The sequence below is a fragment of the Martes martes genome (assembly GCF_963455335.1).
Source record: "Martes martes genome assembly, chromosome: 6".
NCBI classification, from domain to species: domain Eukaryota; kingdom Metazoa; phylum Chordata; class Mammalia; order Carnivora; family Mustelidae; genus Martes; species Martes martes.
Genome location: NC_137893.1, coordinates 9,207,685 through 9,225,477, shown reverse-complemented (window position 1 = coordinate 9,225,477; position 17,793 = coordinate 9,207,685). Strand labels below are relative to the sequence as shown.

The window sequence follows — 17,793 nt, the reverse complement described above, 5'->3', positions numbered from 1 at the left end:
TTTTGCACCGTTGATACAACTGTCAGTGCAATGAAGAAGGCAAATAATGCCTTAGTGTTATTATGAAAATAATTTTGACGTTATGGATCCCCTGGGAGGATTTCAGGGGAATTGACAGCTTACCCTGTCATACATAATGTGGATGCTTTAATAATCACAGGTTCTCCTATTAAATAGTTTAAAACCTGTGTGTATATAGCTGGCTCTTGAGAAGTTGTGTCTGCTTTTCGCATCTGTGGCTGCCCCATGTCAGAATAGGGACTAAGGCTGTATTATACAGTGGTATCAGCATTTTAGAAAGAAGAACGTGGTGTTACTTTGAATTTTATAGCATTTGTTTTTACTTTTCTCCCCCCTCAGGTGCAAGTGCTTCCTTGAGAGAATTCCTGAGAGAATTTAGTGGTTTTGATTTATGGGCTCATACAAAACGTAAATACCTTGACTCATCTGAGTTAGAGTGTCTCAGGGAAACTACATGTAGCTGCTGCCTTGCTCCTGCCTGCCTCCTGTAAACTTTTACTTGAATACCTACTTTACACGGAACTCTACGCCAGGAATGAGAAAGACAGGTTCCCCGCCCCTAGGAGCCTAGAGAAGAGTGTTCGAATGCAGTGATTGAGTGCTATTACGGAAGGTAGTGCGAGGTGCTCTGCGAGGCTTTGCCGGGCAGTTGCTTTTGTAGGTGGCTTTTAAAGGAGGTGTGTAGGGGCCTGGCAAGGAGCGGAGACGTGAAGGAGAGGAACGACACAGTACTCTTGAGGGCATGGACTGTCCAGATGCAACAGAGTAACACAGGCAGGGCTGGACCCAGAGGCTGTGGCCAGAGAAGAGGAGAAGGGTCTTGCTGGGGTTTGATCCCATAGACTGGAGGTTCTCAAAACCTGGTCCCCAAACTAGTAGCATCAGCATCTCCGTGGAACTGGTCAGAAATGCAAAGACTTGCAGTGGCAGGTGTTTTTGGTGGAGCGAGACTGTTTAACTGCCCTCTAGGGGACTTCCTTGGCCAGGGGAGAACAGTGTAGGTTCGTCAAGTAACCTTGAAACTTAGAAAGGTCACCCTGAGGGCCCTCTGGAAGGTGGGATAGTGTGGGATAGTGTGGCATTGTCCAGTGTTTTTGTGGATGGGATGCAGGCCTGGACTGATGGCAGTAGGAAGGAAGAGAGAGAGTGGATTTGCTGGAGATAGATTCTCCAGGACTTTATCACTAGTAGATAGCTTATAAGCTATGAAAACAGCTCTTCTTTGCTCTGACGGGCCAGCAGTCACGGATGGAGGCATTCTGAAAGGCCCTTGCTTCTTGTGTCTTCAGGCAACAGCTTTTACCTATAATGAAAAAGCCAGTCAGGTAACTTGCCTGAGCCTCTTGAGTCTCCTTTTCGAGGTTGCCCACTTAATTAGGATGATGGCCCCCAGAGGGACAGAGTTGGCACATGCAAGACGAGTCTTAGAAAGGACGGTGCGGTTTGGGAGAGTGGAGGGGATGATTTTATTCAGATACGCCCAGCTGCTCGCAGATTGAATAAGTGCTACATGGCATTCAGACTCCCTTTGTTGTCCATTGGCTCTGAGTGGGATAGGTGCACCACTTTCCTGTTTGAATTTGAGCAATCAGTAGCTCTACTTGGTGAGTGTTTATGTATGTGTGTATATATATATATAGTGTGTGTGTGTGTGTGTGTGTATGTGTAAAGATGCCCCCCTCCCCAGTTTCAGTTACAGCAGTTATTCAGTTAGAACCTTTCTCCATTAGGGTGTTGAAATTCTTTTCTTCATATCGTATTTTGTTTTACAGATTCGTGAGGCTCCAGGGCCTTCAAGCTGTGATTACTCAGATGGTTCCTGAAATGACTGGGAAGGCGGATGCTTTGGTGCCCATCGGAGAGCATATGTCTGTGTATATCTAAGACCTTCTTTGTACACACACACATTTACACCAGAAGACAGGCTCATTCTTGTGCACACTTGAAGAGTTTTACAACTGATGAAAATTAATTTAAGAATCAGATGGATCAACTTGACACTACTGGGCTCAGGAGCCCGGGGAGAAAAATATGTTACTGATGGTCAGTTTTCCACATGGTCTTCACGGGTAAAGAAAGTTTGCAAAAAGAAGAAAAAAAAACTTGCACCGTTCAAGCCTCAAAAATACCTCTGCAGCTTAAAGAAGGAACTAAGTGAGAAGGTGGCCGGGGGAGAAGTGTGGTGTCGAGCGGCGCGGGCAGCGTCATGCAGTGGGCTTTGCACTTTATTTTCCAGTGTTTTTGGTAATTTGGACAGACTTCAAAACTCTGGACTGAGAAGTAATTCTGGCTGTGTGTGACTTCAGGAAAGCGAGGTCAGGTATGATGGGACAAATCTGAACGATGAACTGGTTCCTTTGCCTTTTTCAGTTAACTGTGTTCTCGAAGTTTTAATTTATTATTTTCCTTTTCCTTTCCCGTATCTATAGGATAATATTTTAAAGTAGCAATTGAAACCAATATTTACAAAGTAAGTATCAAGGAACATCCAAGCAAAGCTTCTTTCCCTCGGACTGCCCCCGTGGCGTTTGCACGCATCTCTGAATATGAGCCGGAGAGCGCCCGTCAGCGGGACAGGCTGACTCTCTAGGGAGCGAGTGCGGGAGACCCTGACTCTTGTCTGCGCTTTCTCTGAAGGGCTTCTCTTCCCTGTCGAGTCCAGGAAGCCCTGCAGATAGGAGGAAGAGTACTGGATGGTCTTAATTCTGAGACGCGTCTTTTGCTTCAAGATGGAGAAATAGGTGATCTTTAGGAGCAGAAAGGGGAGAAGCCAGTTGGGGAGGGAGGAAGGAGACGGGGAAAAGAGACGGAATCCTGTAGTGACGCTCGGTTTTGTCAACCAGAGGATTTAGGTTTCACCCAAAGCGAACACTCTACCACTTCAAGAGCTTTAGAACCTTCTGGCTCCGAGTGAAGCGGTTTTCTCTCTCCACCTCTATGGCACCGAGGAGCGCACCGGTCTGTGGCGGGCCGGTCAGATGGAGCCCAGCTCTCTGCCAGGACACAGCAACCTGCCTGCCGGGAAGCCAGGCTGGGCCCTGAGGGGGGAAGTTTCTGGTTCAGAACAGTGGGGAGAGTCTTTTTTCCTTCCTGAACTTGGACTGCTGTCTGCACAAACTCTGGTCTGTTTTGCACGGTTTGTGTGCCTTTTTTTCCCTTTATGCAATCTTTTTCAGCTTCAGCAACAGAAATTTGTCTAGTTGAGAAAACGTGCCAGAGGGTGGCTTCAGAAGGAAGATGATCCCATGTGTTCTGTCTCTGCATCTGAACTTTTGAAGAGAAAATTCCAGCTCGAGGGATTCTTTAAAGCCTTAAGTTACTTGAAATCTATGTATTTGCAACCCTTTGTCTCTGGAATCATATTACACTAAACTGGAATCTCAGGCTGAATGAGAATAACCAAGTTGAGTGAAAAGAAGAAAACCCCGTTTCTTGATCAGCACGTGGTAATGACGCTCTTCCTCTAAGGACTTGAAAATAAAAATGGACACATGTTGTTTTTAAGCATTACCTTTTCCTAGCAGACTGCCATCATCTTTTCTAGAGGAATTTTTTCACTATGCATTTGGGTGGATCTTTATAAAATACTGACCTTGTAAGTAGATCCAGGTCAGTCTTCATTAAAAGGGGTCGGGGAAAACAACGCAAGCCAACCACAAAACCACATCAGTTGATCCATGAAAAGAATTAGTTTGAGTTTTTCGGCATTCAGCATTACTTTTTAAATAAAACGGTTCACTGAAAAAAAGTATGTATGCAGCAGTGGAACATGGGCCTGTCCTTTGCAGTGACTCCAACATCCTCTGCCTGTCCTGGAAGGGGCGTGTGCCCAAGAGCGAGAAGGAGAAGCCCGTGTGCCGGAGGCGCTACTATGAGGAGGGCTGGCTGGCCACGGGCAACGGCCGCGGCGTCGTCGGGGTGACCTTCACCTCGAGCCACTGCCGCCGGGACAGAAACACACCGCAGAGAATAAACTTCAACCTGCGGGGCCACAACAGCGAGGTGAGCTGGGGCTCGTTGCACTTTCTGTCTCATCGCCCGTGGCCTTGAGCCTGCTCCCCGTGGGTTCAGAGCTTGCTTGGTCGTTTTCTCCACTTGCTGCCGAGGGACACTTTTCAAACTGTGAATTCTGTCTCCCATGTCCCAGTGGCAATGCGTTAAGGTGGACACGGTTCCCAGTAGCCTGTGTCCCTCCCCGAGCGTGTCTGTTCTCTTGGGCGCCCTCACTCTCCTCTCCTGGCAGCGGGCTACGCGCGGCACGGGTGCTGGCACCAGGGCGGCTCTGCCCAGGCTGGGAGGTTCGGCTGGATGATCCTAACCAGCGTGTCGTGCTCTCGGCCTTTTTAGTCACCCTTTCTGTGTAACAGAGTTAACTGCCCCTGTGTGAGGCTGGTGCTGTCCACAGGGAAGGTGGTGTTGTCCTCTTCACCTTCAACGGTTAACTGCCGCCTTGCTCTGGGTGTCGGTTTAACACCTGCAGTGTATTTTTTGTACTTGGAGGTGCAAGAACAAAGGAGTTAATTGGGCAGAGGTGACAGTAATCAACTGGACAAGAGCCATTGTTTTTCTTATCTGTTGGGTGTATGATATTGATATTATGCTCTATCTGCACACTTAACATTTAAGGATCTGTGCACTAACTCTAGTGAGAAAATATGACTAATTTGGGGTGAAAGCCAATGAAAAATCATTGCAAATCTTTTTTCTCTTCCTTATGAATTCTTCACAAAAAGGTGAGTTGGTGGATTTGTGGTCACCCGTCGTGGTATCCTAGTGATGGCTGCAAGAGAGGACTGGGCTGTATTTCCGGGGGTGCGGTTCTCTTCTCCCATTTCTGTTCCTTTTTTCCCCATATGTTTGTTATAAGAAGTTCTAGCTCCACCGTTTAACTAGCTGGTGTGGTCCTGCCCGAGTCATTCAAGTCATTAGATCACTCATGGTTAAACTGAAATAATAATTCCTTTCTTTCAGAGTTGTTGTAAGGATCTGTGAGAATATGGTTTTGCAAGGGCTTTGAAAATGGCGGGTGCTGGGTGTGTGGATGATGACATTGTGTGCCTCGTACGCCGATTTACTTAACTGTATTCTTACCATCTAGCCTTGCATGCTACTTAGTACCCTTCCATTTCCTTACTAGTCTGACTCGTGAGGCCAGAGACAGTGTTTTTTGATTTTTGTTTCACAGTTAAGATTTGAAAACACATATGCAATCAGTAGGTGTTCATTGCATCTCTGCGGTGTGCTGGGTGCTGTGTGGACTAGCCACCATGGGCCAAGATGAATTACGGATTGTGCCTGCTGGGAGTCCACCATCTGACAGTAAAGGCAACGTGTGCACCTGGATATCTCTTTCTCTGTGTGTGTTTCAGTTAAGAATGGACAGAAAGATTTGGGTCATTGAAAGAACTAAGGCTGAAGTTTCCACAGATTTTGTTATGAAGAGGACCTTTCTGCTGGGTCTTGAGAAATAGAATTTGGATAGGTTCCCGCCTACCCCCCCCCCCCCACCCCGAGTGATGCAAGAAGATTAAGCTACATTCTGGCCTCAGAGAAGCAGTTTCTCTCTTCTGTGTGACATGAAGGTGCTGGGTTTCCTTTGGCTCCAACCTAAGCACGTGTCTGTATTCACCTTATTACACCAGGTGTGCCCCCAGGAAGATGCATTTGGGGTCTGGCTGGACAAGGACAGGACCTGTATGTATATTTTGCCATCCCTGGGACAAATCCACCATAGTCGATAGGAAGTTGACATGCTTAGCTCTTCCTGCTGAACTATGAAATGTTTACTGTGTACAGGTATACCCTGGTTTGTAATGGGGATTTTACTCATATCGGGGCATTCTGTACTCCAGTTAATCCAGGGCAGAAGGTTTAAGCAAGGTGCTACCTTAATAATCTATCTGATTTACACAGTGCTCAGATGTAGCTGTTTCTGGGCTTAATGTATCAGCCTGCAGTTGCAGTCAAGTTTGAAAATTGACATGCTCGTCTTCACGACCTGAGTTAAATATAATTTGTTAGTGACTCACTTTGGGTGGCTCTTCTGGTCAAGCAACGAGCTCTGTTTATTGGAGCATATTTGAGTATGCTAGGTGACCATGTCTGTCTTGTCTCCTTCCCAGTAGGCCTTCTAAGTGCTCACCATGTAGATGCATCGCATTCAGAGAGCATGAACCAGAGGCCGCTGTTCTTTCCTGTAGTCGATGGGGGAAGCTCTCTTTAGGGTCACCCTGCTGGTGCAGTGGGGGCAGAAGCAGCTCACAGCTGCCAGGTGGAATTGGGGGCTTTGTTGGTGTGCACAGGAGATTTGAAAGTTTAATTGTATACAGATAATTAAAGATATGAATTGCAAAACCACAGTCCCTCAGCCTTTCTTACAGTTTTTCAGGGAAACTTGTACATAATAACAATGAAACAAACAGTGGGAACTTACCTAATTTTATATGCTGGAAGGGCATTTAAAACTAAAGAGTACTACTAAGTTAATCCATTTTTATCTTCCAGCTTTAGTATTAAAGCTTTTCTGAGTGGGAAAAATGGGATAAGAGGATCTTCATAGTGAGGCTGGGAGGGTGGAGCAATATATGAATGAAGTAAATGTGTTTAAAAACTTTATTTTGGGGACGCCTGGGTGGCTCAGTGGGTTAGGCCTCTGCCTTCGGCTCAGGTCATGATCTCAGGGTCCTGGGATAGAACCCCCCTCATCTGGCTCTCTGCTCAGCGGGGAGCCTGTTTCCCCCACTCTCTCTGCCTGCTGCTCTGCCTACTTATGATCTCTCTATCTCACTGTCAATAAATAAATAAATAAAATCTTTAAAAATTTTTATTTTTAAATTTCCCAATTGTAGCCATAGTTAATTTAATTTTCCTGGTGAGGGATGTATCTTCTTTTTTATTTTTAACTTTTATTATTTTAAAAAGATTTTATTTATTTCTTTGATGGAGTGGGGAGGGAGAGGGACAGAGAGAGCGTGTATGCATGCGTGAGAGTGCACACAAGCAGGGGGCGTAGCAGAGGGAGAGGCGGGTTCCCCCCTTGAGTACCCTCCTGAGTCCCTGCTGGGGCTCCATCCCACAGGATCATGACCTGAGCTGAAGGCAGACCTTAACCTACTGAGCCAGGTGCCCCTGTCTTCTTTTTTAAAGTAGACTCGAAAGCCTGGGTGATGGGCGTGCTGAGGTGTGGAGTGCTGCAGTCTGCAGGAGGAAGTCTTGGGGCCGGGAGTGGCTGGCAGTGCTTTCTGGGGACCGGCTTGGGGCAGGAGCTGGATCTCGGCCTTTGGTTGGCCGCTGCTGGGCTTTGGCCACAAGCACCAAGGAGCAGTTTCTGCCCAGGTGACCCGTGCGTGTGTCAGTAGATGGATGTGGTTTGCATGGAAATAAAGTTGGTGACAGAAACTGCTGGTGACAGTTGCCATGTGTTTGTGGCCACAACTTTCTATGCATTTTATGTGTGTTATTTTGTTTAGGCCTCGTAACAGTTCTGTGCAGCTGAAGAACCTGAAGTTCAGAGGCGTGCTGGGGTTGTCCGAGGCATGGAACTAGAGGATGATGGCAGGCCTGGGATAAAATTCATGTCTGACTGTGTTTCCTTCTGTGAGATGCTGCTTCAGCAAAGGTGAACCTCGGTGATCAGAGAAACAGAGTCAGGAGTGACTGTGTTTCGGGTGGTGAAGTTTGGTGTGAAGGGTTGCAGCTGTCTGGGCCCCGAGCAGTCAGGATGAAAACGCAGTAGTGATGAACGTTCGAGGGACAGAAGGGGCGCTGCTTTTGGTTCGGGTTGCGTTCTAAGACCATTAGAAGACTGTTGCATTCAGAAAGAAGTGCTGAAAAATTCAAATGTCCATGTAAAAATGAGCATTCAGTTCAGTGCGTTGATCCACCGATGTGGAAAGCTGAATTGACAGCATTGACTTAATTTATTGTGGAATTTATTTGATTATTTTAATATTTATTATGTTCTTTAACTTATATTATTGTATTTATAATTTTATAATTATAATTATATATAATTATATATAAATATAATATTTATAATATTTATAATTTTAAGATAGTTTATTATAGAAATAATAGTCTTCAAGAAGTAATGTCTAAACCTGTTGTCGTAATACTATGATAGTGTATGGGTGGCTTTAGGAAGACTCTTGAGTCAGAGTATAACCAGGTATCATAGATGGAAGGTGTATGTGAGAAACAGCTCTTTTAAATGTGTCTTATGAATTGTTATTTTCAACAGGGAACTGTTCTAGCAAAGAGGCAAAAATAAGACTATTTCTCTATATTGAGATCAGAGTTTTGTTTCACCTAACCTGACTTAACTATTTTTATGCCAGAGCTCAGGAGTGTGAGTTTGTCTTTATCACAGGAACACGCACACGCGAGAAATGCTAATAATGAAAAATAGCGGTGTTTTCACTTCTGTTTCCTGCCCCCACCTCCTGTTCAGGCTGTTCACCGAAGGCTTGTATTATTACCTATCTGATTAATCAGTTTTGGGATTTTGTATGTTGGCTTCTTTCCTATCTTGGCAGGTGGAGATCTGGCTCTCCCTTCCTTGGTCACTCAGCCCAGCCTTGCCCTGCAAGCCAGTCATCCTGGTATTGCTCTGTCATAATTGGTTAACTCATTATTCAGTGTTTACATTATTTAAACTGTGTCAGTATTGTGCCCAGGCAAGTCAAGTAGGATACAATGATTATATTTCCTTTACTGTTCAGGACTTTTTTCCTTTGTGAGGAAAGTAGTCTTATTTTGCAGGATGCCTGGGTGGCTCAGTTGGTTAAGTGGCTGCTGTTAGCTCAAGTCATGATCCCTGGGTCCTGGGATCGAGTCCCACATCGGGCTCCCTTCTTGGTGGGGAGCCTGCTTCTCCCTCTGCTTGCTGCTTCCTGTGCTTGTGCTCACGTGCTCGCTCTCGCTCTCTCGATCTCTCTGACAAATAAATGAATAAATAAAATCTTTTTTTTTAAAAAAGGCCTATTTTCCCTAGTGGTTTGGTTTCTTTATCTGTTGCAAATCTTGTAGCATTTTCAGTATTTTTCTACATGTTCAGAGCAGTAAGATGATTTATTCGTTCTTTTTGCTTTTGTTTTTTTCCCCTGGGACCTCTATCTGGGAGTCCTTTGTCCTCCTGCTACTCTTTGGATTGGTAATTCTATGGACTTGCTGTCCCACTCACTTCCTGAACTTCCCTTTTTCATCACCTTGAGAATTTCCTTTGCCTCTTACTCCTGCTACATCTTTTGGTTCTTTGACTTTGTATCTTTCTCTTTCTTGGTTTACCTCATTTTTTCGTTGGAGCATAATCACCAGTATTTTCCCAAGAAAGATTTTGTAAGTCATGAATTTCAAGACTTGTTTGTCTGAAAATGTCTTAATTCTTCCTTCACCGTTGATTGATAGTTTGTCTAGGTATAGATTTCTAGGTTGGTTCCTTCCACATTTTGACAGCATTTTTCCATAGTCTTCAGACTTGGAGAGTTATTATTGAGAAGCTCAGTAGTTCAAACCCTGAAGCTAGACTCCAAATCCTAACTTTATATTATTTAACATCTCTGTACTGTTAATCTTCTCATTTGTGAAATGGTTTACAAATTGTACTTTTCTTGTGTAGATTTGTTGTAAGGATTAAGTGAGTAACTGTAGGTAAAGCATTTAGAACAGTGTCTGGTACATCATGGGGGCTTTATAAATTGACTGTTATTATTCTAAATCCTCTATATGTGATCTGTTAAAAAAAATCTGGAAGTTTTTGCAACTGCTCTTTATCGTAGATATTCTGGAATTTCACGATGATGTTTAAAAGTAATATACCATAAAGCTGTTTGGCACCTCTGTGTATGTGTGCATGGGAGGGCGTTTCAGCTGGTGGATTTTACTGTGGAATAATCTGGGGGAGAACCGACAGTTTCGTTGCTGACTGCCAAATGTCAGCATCCAGGCGTATTTCTCTGGGGTTGTTCAGTTTCTCTAGATAAGGCCTTTGCAGTTACATGCCTGTGAATTTACTTTTGCTGCCAGCATTAGAGAGCTAAGGGGTGTGTGTGTGTGTGTGCGCGCGTGTGTGCGCACGCGCGCACACACATGTGCGCTGGGGAAGAGGAGGCGATAGGAAGAGGTGAAGCAGCTGGTATTCACTTAGTGCAGTTGTGTGTTAGACGCCATTCTAAGAGCTTTAACTCATTTAATATTGACATCAGCTCTCCGATTTTGAACCTGTTATTATCATATTTTATAGCGGAGGAAACTGAGGTACAGAGGGAGGGGTTAAACAGCTTGCCCAAGGTGACATATCTCTTTCATTGACAGAGTTGAGACTGAACCAGGAGCCCCATAGATTCATCCTCTTAACCTCTTGGAAAATCACCCAGGGTTCAGTCCCTGTACCATTTTCACGGTGCCAGGACCCAAGGCTGCTGTCTTTGGTTTGTGGTGCCAGGAGAATGAGCTGTCATCATCTGACACTGTGAGGGACAAGCCTGCCTGCTTCCATCAGGAGTGCTCTGAGGGAAGGAGCATCCGCTGCTGGCCTGTGCCGTGCTGACTCGTGTGTGGCTTTTCTCCTGGCACCTGGGCTCATACCTGAACCTTTCTAGGCTTTCCGCTGCTGGCATCTCTCTGGAGGCACTCAGTTTGGCCTTGTGCTATTCTGGGACTCCACTTGCCACTCCTTATCCATTTTCTGTCTTCATCTGCTGTGGTCTGGGCGTCGTGGAATATGGCCTTCGTGTTTGTTTTCATCTCTTTCTTTCTTTTTCTCTTTTTCTTTCTTTTTCATGAGCAACAGAGGGTAAGAGAGAAAGAGAAAGAAAGTGCACTATGGGGGCAGGGGCAGAGGGGAAGAAGACTCCGCACTGAGCTGTCCTGATCTCCCCATTAGGAGATCATGACCTGAGCCCAAACCAAGAGCTGGTCACTTAACCTACTAAGCCACCTAGGCACTCCTGTGAAGTGATTTCTGGGAGAAGGATTAGGATCATCTTTAGTTTGATGACATAAATCAGAAATCTCCTGTTAAGATATTTTTGAAGGTTCTTAAAAGCACTAAATATAGATTTTTTTCCCTAAACAAAAGCCAGAATATAATACAAGTCTATTTTATTAAGAAGCTATACTTTGCTGAAATGATGGCATTAATTTTTTTTCCCTTAGCAGTTTGTTTAAAACTTTTTTTCTCCTAATAGAAATAAATAATCATGTCTGCAAGTAACTTCAATACAGGAAAACATGGTCTTTTGGGTGTATTTCTGCTAGAGAGAATGAGAGAGGAATGTGGACGCAAGGCAATAATTTTTTTGGTAATAGCCTCCTAGGGAAGCAGCTTCAAGCTACATCATGTCAAAATGAGAGTGAGTGAGATTATTACTGAAAGTTCTGGGCAAATAAATATTTTTCCCAGTATAGAATCTGTGTTCATGATTTATTAATAGGTGAACCCATGGGTTCTTGGACCCGACTGCCTCTGTGCTGTGGTTGTATTATCTGTAAAGGACAATGACACCTGCCTCCTGCAGTGCTGGTGACCGAAGTTGGAATCCACAGATGATATACATGAAAGAGCTCATAAGTCTTTGTTCTTTCTTAATTACTATTAGACTCACTGTCATCCTTGGGTATTGTACCCATCTGCATTTCCTTTCAAGGCTAAAACAGTGGAGCCGTGGCTTCTCTGCTGAGGAGTAGCCTCATGTTTGCAAAATATGGGAGTGGAATGTGAGGTGGGAGGCGGGTGAGGGGTTAGGAGCAGGTTGGAGGTGTTCTTGCTAGGAGGGGCTGGGCTCGTGCCAGTAGTTTTATTATAGGTTTGGGATTCTGGGACATTGGTCACCTCATGTATATTGCTTCCTTACCTGTAAGGCATTCTTTTTTTTTTTTTTTTTTTTTTTTTTTTATTTTAATAAACATATAATGTATTTTTATCCCCAGGGGTACAGGTCTGTGAATCGTCTGGTTTACACATTTCACAGCACTCATCATAGCACATACCCTCCCCAATGTCCATTTCCCCACCACCCTCTCCCATCCCCCTTCCCCCCCGCAACCCTCAGTCTGTTTCTTGAGATTGAGTCTTTTATGGTTTGTCTCCCTCCCAATCCCATCTTTTCATTTTTTCTTTTCCTACCTCCCCCCAAACCCCCCCACCTTGCATCTCCACTTCCTCATATCAAAGAGATCATATGATAGTTATATTTCTCCGATTGACTTATTTCGCTAAGCATGATACCCTCTAGTTCCATCCACGTCGTCGCAAATGGCAAGATTTCATGTCTTTTGATGGCTGCATAGTATTCCATTGTGTATATATACCACATCTTCTTTATCCATTCATCTGTTGATGGACATCTAGGCGCTTTCCACAGTTTGGCTATTGTGGACATTGCTGCTATAAACATTCGGGTGCACGTGCCCCTTCGGAGCACCACGTTTGTATCTTTAGGATATATACCCAGGAGTGCAATTGCTGGGTCGTAGGGTAGCTCTATTTTCAGTTTTTTGAGGAACCTCCACACTGTTTTCCAGAGTGGTTGCACCAGCTTGCATTCCCACCAACAGTGTAGGAGGGTTCCCTTCTCTCCGCATCCTCGCCAGCATCTGTCATTTCTTGACTTGTTAATTTTAGCCATTCTGACTGGTGTGAGGTGGTATCTCATTGTGGTTTTGATTTGTATTTCCCTGATGCCGAGTGATGTGGAGCATTTTTTCATGTGTCTGTTGGCCATCTGGATGTCTTCCTTGCAGAAATGTCTGTTCATGTCCTCTGCCCATTTCTTGACTGGATTATTTGTTCTTTGGGTATTGAGTTTGATAAGCTCTTTATAGATTCTGGATACGAGCCCTTTATCTGATATGTCGTTTGCAAATATCTTCTCCCATTCTGTCAGTTGTCTTTTGGTTTTGTTAACTGTTTCCTTTGCTGTGCAAAAGCTTTTGATCTTGATGAAATCCCAATAGTTCATTTTTGCCCTTGCTTCTGTCGCCTTTGGCGATGTTCCTAGGAAGAAGTTGCTGCGGTGGAGGTCAAAGAGGTTGCTGCCTGCATTCTCCTCAAGGATTTTGATAGATTCCTTTCGCACATTGAGGTCCTTCATCCACTTTGAGTCTATTTTCGTGTGTGGTGTAAGGAAATAGTCCAATTTCATTTTTCTGCATGTGGCTGTCCAATTTTCCCAGCACCATTTGTTGAAGAGACTGTCTTTTTTCCATTGGATATTCTTTCCTGCTTTGTCGAAGATTAGTTGACCATAGAGTTGAGGGTCTATTTCTGGGCTCTCTATTCTGTTCCATTGGTCTATATGTCTGTTTTTGTGCCAGTACCATACTGTCTTGATGATGACAGCTTTGTAATAGAGCTTGAAGTCTGGAATTGTGATACCACCGACTTTGGCTTTCTTTTTCAATATTCCTTTGGCTATTCGAGGTCTTTTCTGGTTCCATATAAATTTTAGGATTATTTGTTACCTGTAAGGCATTCTTGACTTTGTTTTAAGCAGGGCTCATTCATCCCGCCTACTTCCATCTGAGTTCACAGCACCTGACTCGTGCCCTCAGGTGTCGGGGAGCCGTCTGTCAATCCCCCGGCAGGCATGATGCAGCAGTGGGTGCGTAGCACGCGGGGCAGTGGGTGTCATGCTCTAACAGGAGGTTTGTGGCCGAAGTTGAGCAAAGTCGTCTCTCTGGGATATGGTCTGGCCGGGCCTGGGAGGGTGCGGGAAGGGAGCGAGAAGGGAGCATCTGTACTGTGCCACAGTTGGGTATTTCTAATTGGGTCCGCCCACATGCTTGACTCTGAACTTCCAAAACAAACATGCCTGTGCGTTTTGCCCAAGATTACACTGCTGGGTGTTTTTGTTGTACCTTCTGGCAACCTACATTTGGTTTCTCTTCCTCATTGTTGCTGTTTTATGGAATCTTTACTGGCATTTGTTGTTTTTCCACTTGGCCTACTTAGATTTGGTCTACTAAATACAGAGGAAATTGTCTCCATCCCAGGGGCCTGCCTTTGTCCTGGAGTGACCCTTCTGTTCAAGCTCACCTCTAACCTCTTCTGCTGCTTGTGACCCCCCTAACGGTGCTCAAGACAGAAGCCAATTTTGTCTGTCTTAGCGCTCTTCTCTTTCCTTACTTCTTAGGTTGTAGAGTTTAAGGACATGGTCGTTAATCAGAGCCTTAAGATAAAAAAATAAATAACCTTGGAAATAACATGGTTGTAAGGTCTATTTTATAAACTCCTTTGTAGAAGAAATAAATGTTTAATGGCTTTGTTGATAAGATGCTGTAAGTTAATGTTGAGGGCTTGGGAAGTTGATCTTATTCATTTTACTCAGAGTTTGAAAACAAAAATGTAAAAAACCAGCTATTGTCTCTCCATTTACTTGATATTTTCATGATCTTAGATTTTATTTTTCCCCTCTTCAGGAAATTTGCTATAGATGGCATTTGTGACTAATTAGGGACTTACCTAAACAATACGACTGAAGAGCTCTTTTCCTGTGTTCTGGGCCTTAAAATTTTCTTTAACCTTAGTTATGCCTTCAAAAAGCCTAATTATCTACCTTAGTTCCAAGATTGAAATTATTTTAAGGTAGTTAGGATCTGTAATGTCAATTGACATTTTCCCCTAGTAATTACATACTTGTTTAATTGATGAATACCTCTTTATTTATTTTTTAAAGAGATTTTATTTATTTATTTGAGAGAGCACATGTGCACATGAGCAGGGGGGGAGGGGCAGAAAAGGAGGGAGAAGCAGACTCCTCGCTGAGCAGGGAGCCCAGTGCAGGGCTTGATCCCAGGACCCCGAGATCATGACCTGAGGCAAAGGCAGACACTTAGCTGACTGAGACACCCAGGCGCCCGAGATAAAATACCTCTTAAAAAAAAAAAATTACAAGGGACGCCTGGGTGGCTCAGTTGGTTAAGCGGCTGCCTTCAGCTCAGGTCATGATCCCAGCGTCCTGGGATCGAGTCCCACATTGGGCTCCTTGCTCGGCGGGGAGCCTGCTTCGCCCTCTGCCTCTGCCTGCCACTCTGTCTGCCTGTGCTTGCTCTCTCGCGTGCTCTCTCTCTCTCTCTGACAAATAAATAAAATAAAATCTTAAAAAAAAAATTACTGTATTTTAGATCAGCATTGTGCGACAGAAACATGATATGAGCCTCATATATAATTTTAAAGTTTTTAGTAGCTACATTAAAATAAAAAGTAACAAATGAAATTAATATTAATGCTTATATAACTCAATATATCTAAAATATTTCAACTTGTAATCGATGTAAAAACTATTATGTTCTTTTTTTCATATTAAACCTTTGAAATCTGGTCTATATCGATTCGAATTAGCCATATCTCACGTGCTCAGTTGCCATCTGTGGCTCGTTTGGACAATGTAGTTTTGGACAACACTGTTTTGAGTATTGTGGCAGAGCTGCATGCCTACTCCAGAGAGATTTTTAATGTATGTCTTAGAACCTTGGATGAAAGGCATTTTTAAAATGTTTTTATTGGGAAATAATTTCAAACTAATACCAAAGTGGCCAGGAAGTAAAAAGAACACTGAGTCTTTACTCAAAATCACCTCTTGTTAACCTGCACTCATTTCTCTTATGTGCTCCCTCCTTCTCTTGAGCCCTCCCTCCCATGCCCCATGTGTGTGTGTGTGTGTGTCCCCCTCCCAAATCATTTGAGAATATTTATCTTGATCTTTTATCCTGAAGTATTTCAGTGTATATTTCCTAAGAATAAGGACATTCTGTCACATAACCACTATAGTACAGTTACCAACTTCAGCAAATACAGCATTAATTTAGTACTCCAATATATATATATTTTTTTAATTTTTAAAATTTTTTATTAACATATAATGTATTATTAGCCCCAGGGGTACAGGTCTGTGAATCGCCAGGTTTACACACTTCACAGCACTCTGCATAGCATATACCCTCCCCAATGTCCATAACCCCCCCGACCGTTTCCCTACCCCCCCACCCCCCAGGAGCCCTCAGTTTGTTTTGTGAGATTAAGAGTCTCTCATGGTTTGTCTCCCTCCCGATCCCATCTTGTTTCATTTATTCTTTTCCTACCCCCCAAGCCTCCCACGTTGCATCTCCACTTCCTCATATCAGGGAGATCATATGATAATTGTCTTTCTCCGATTGACTTATTTCACTAAGCATAATGCCCTCTAGTTCCCTCCACATTGTCGCAAATGGCAAGATTTCATTTCTTTTGATGGCTGCATAGTATTCCATTGTAGATATATACCACATGTTCTTTATCCATTCATCTGTTGATAGAGATCTAGACTCTTTCCATAGTTTGGCTATTGCAGGCATTGCTGCTATAAACATTCGGGTGCATGGGCCCCTTCGGATCACTACGTTTGTATCCTTAGGGTAAATACTCAGTAGTGCAATTGCTGGGTTGTAGGGTAAGTACTCTAATATATTATTGTCCATATTCCGCTTTTGTGAACTTTTTTCTCTAGTACAGGATCTAGGTTAGGGTCACACATTGCATTTAGTTACTATGTATCTGTAAGCCCCTTTACTTTGGGACAGTTCTTTAGGGTTTTGGTTTTGTTTTTCATCTTTTATGACATCGGCATTTTGAAAGAATACTCCTCCCCCTCTTTAATAGAATGTTCTGCATTTGGAGTGTGTCTGATTTTTATAATTATTAAATTCAGGTGAATCATCCCCAGCTGAGTCCTCCATGAGTTATGTTGGATGTTGGGTCTTAAGGTATCACGTGTGGAGGCACACAGCATCTGTCTGCTCCTCGTTGCTGATGTTAATTTTGATCCAGTGTTCTTGCTGTGTAGTTAATGTGTTTTCCCCTTGCATTTACAAGCAGGCAGTGGGAGGATACTTTAAAACAACGCACATTTCCTGTTCCTATGTGGATTGATCATCCATTGATTCTTGCTTGAACCAGTCTTTACTGTGATGGTTGCAAAACGCTGATTTTAATCTCCAGTCCTCCCTGCATATATGGATATTCTGTGGAAGCAAGAGCTCCTTGTTCTTCCCCGTTCATCCGTCCATCCACCCACCTGTCTGTCGCCTGTGGGAACTCATGGATTTCTCTTGATCTCAGTTTTCTGAACTTGTTTTTTCTTTTTTTTCAAGACTTACTACCTTAATTATACCCAGTTTGCTCAGATTGTTTCAGATTTGGTCAGTGGAAGCTCTGTCAGGCTGATGTGTTCTTTCAATACACTCCAGCCATCGGGGGTGCCTCTTTGGGACATAGCAAGATGTCCCAGCCTCATCTCATATATAATTTCTCTGAGGAGAAATTCTGCTTTTGTCGGGGTATGGAGGGATATGGTGGTATTAGAAACCAAGATCTGGCCTCTAGATGTGACCATTGCTTCTGGGTGTTCCTTGCCACTGGGCTCTCAGTGGATATTTATCTGCGAATATATGTACCGTGGAGGTCTGGGTCAGTTAGGAGACAGAAACCCCGTTGTAGGTTAAACAGGGAAAGTTTAACAGAGAAATTATTAACTGATAAAAGCATTACAGTAGATACAAAGAAACTATATGGGACCCTATGACTGGGGGTGAGGACCCAAGGAAAGACACGCTTGGAAGGGGGTTCAGATCTCTCTGGCAAAGGTGTGGTTCATCCCAGCAGATAGCAGAGAAGTTTGTTGGCTGAGCGAGACTGGAGCGGTCTGAAGGCGAGCAGTAAACAGCGCTTCGGAGAGCAGTCAGAGGAGTGAGTGATCACCAGCTGGTGGTGTGGGATGCAGGGGAAGTCTGGGGGTA

General features: G+C 43.9%; 1 protein-coding gene across 1 annotated transcript in view; it reads left to right on the top strand.

Moving 5' to 3' along the window:
* The first annotated feature begins 1,089 nt into the window (after nt 1–1,089).
* Nucleotides 1,090–17,793, top strand: part of TULP4 (TUB like protein 4) — a 175,730-nt gene continuing 159,026 nt past the window's right edge. Inside the window, exon 1 of the mRNA XM_080806973.1 lies at nt 1,090–4,023. Coding sequence (XP_080663099.1) covers nt 3,772–4,023 — 252 coding nt within the window. The 5' untranslated portion in view covers nt 1,090–3,771. The remainder of the gene's footprint in view (nt 4,024–17,793) is intronic.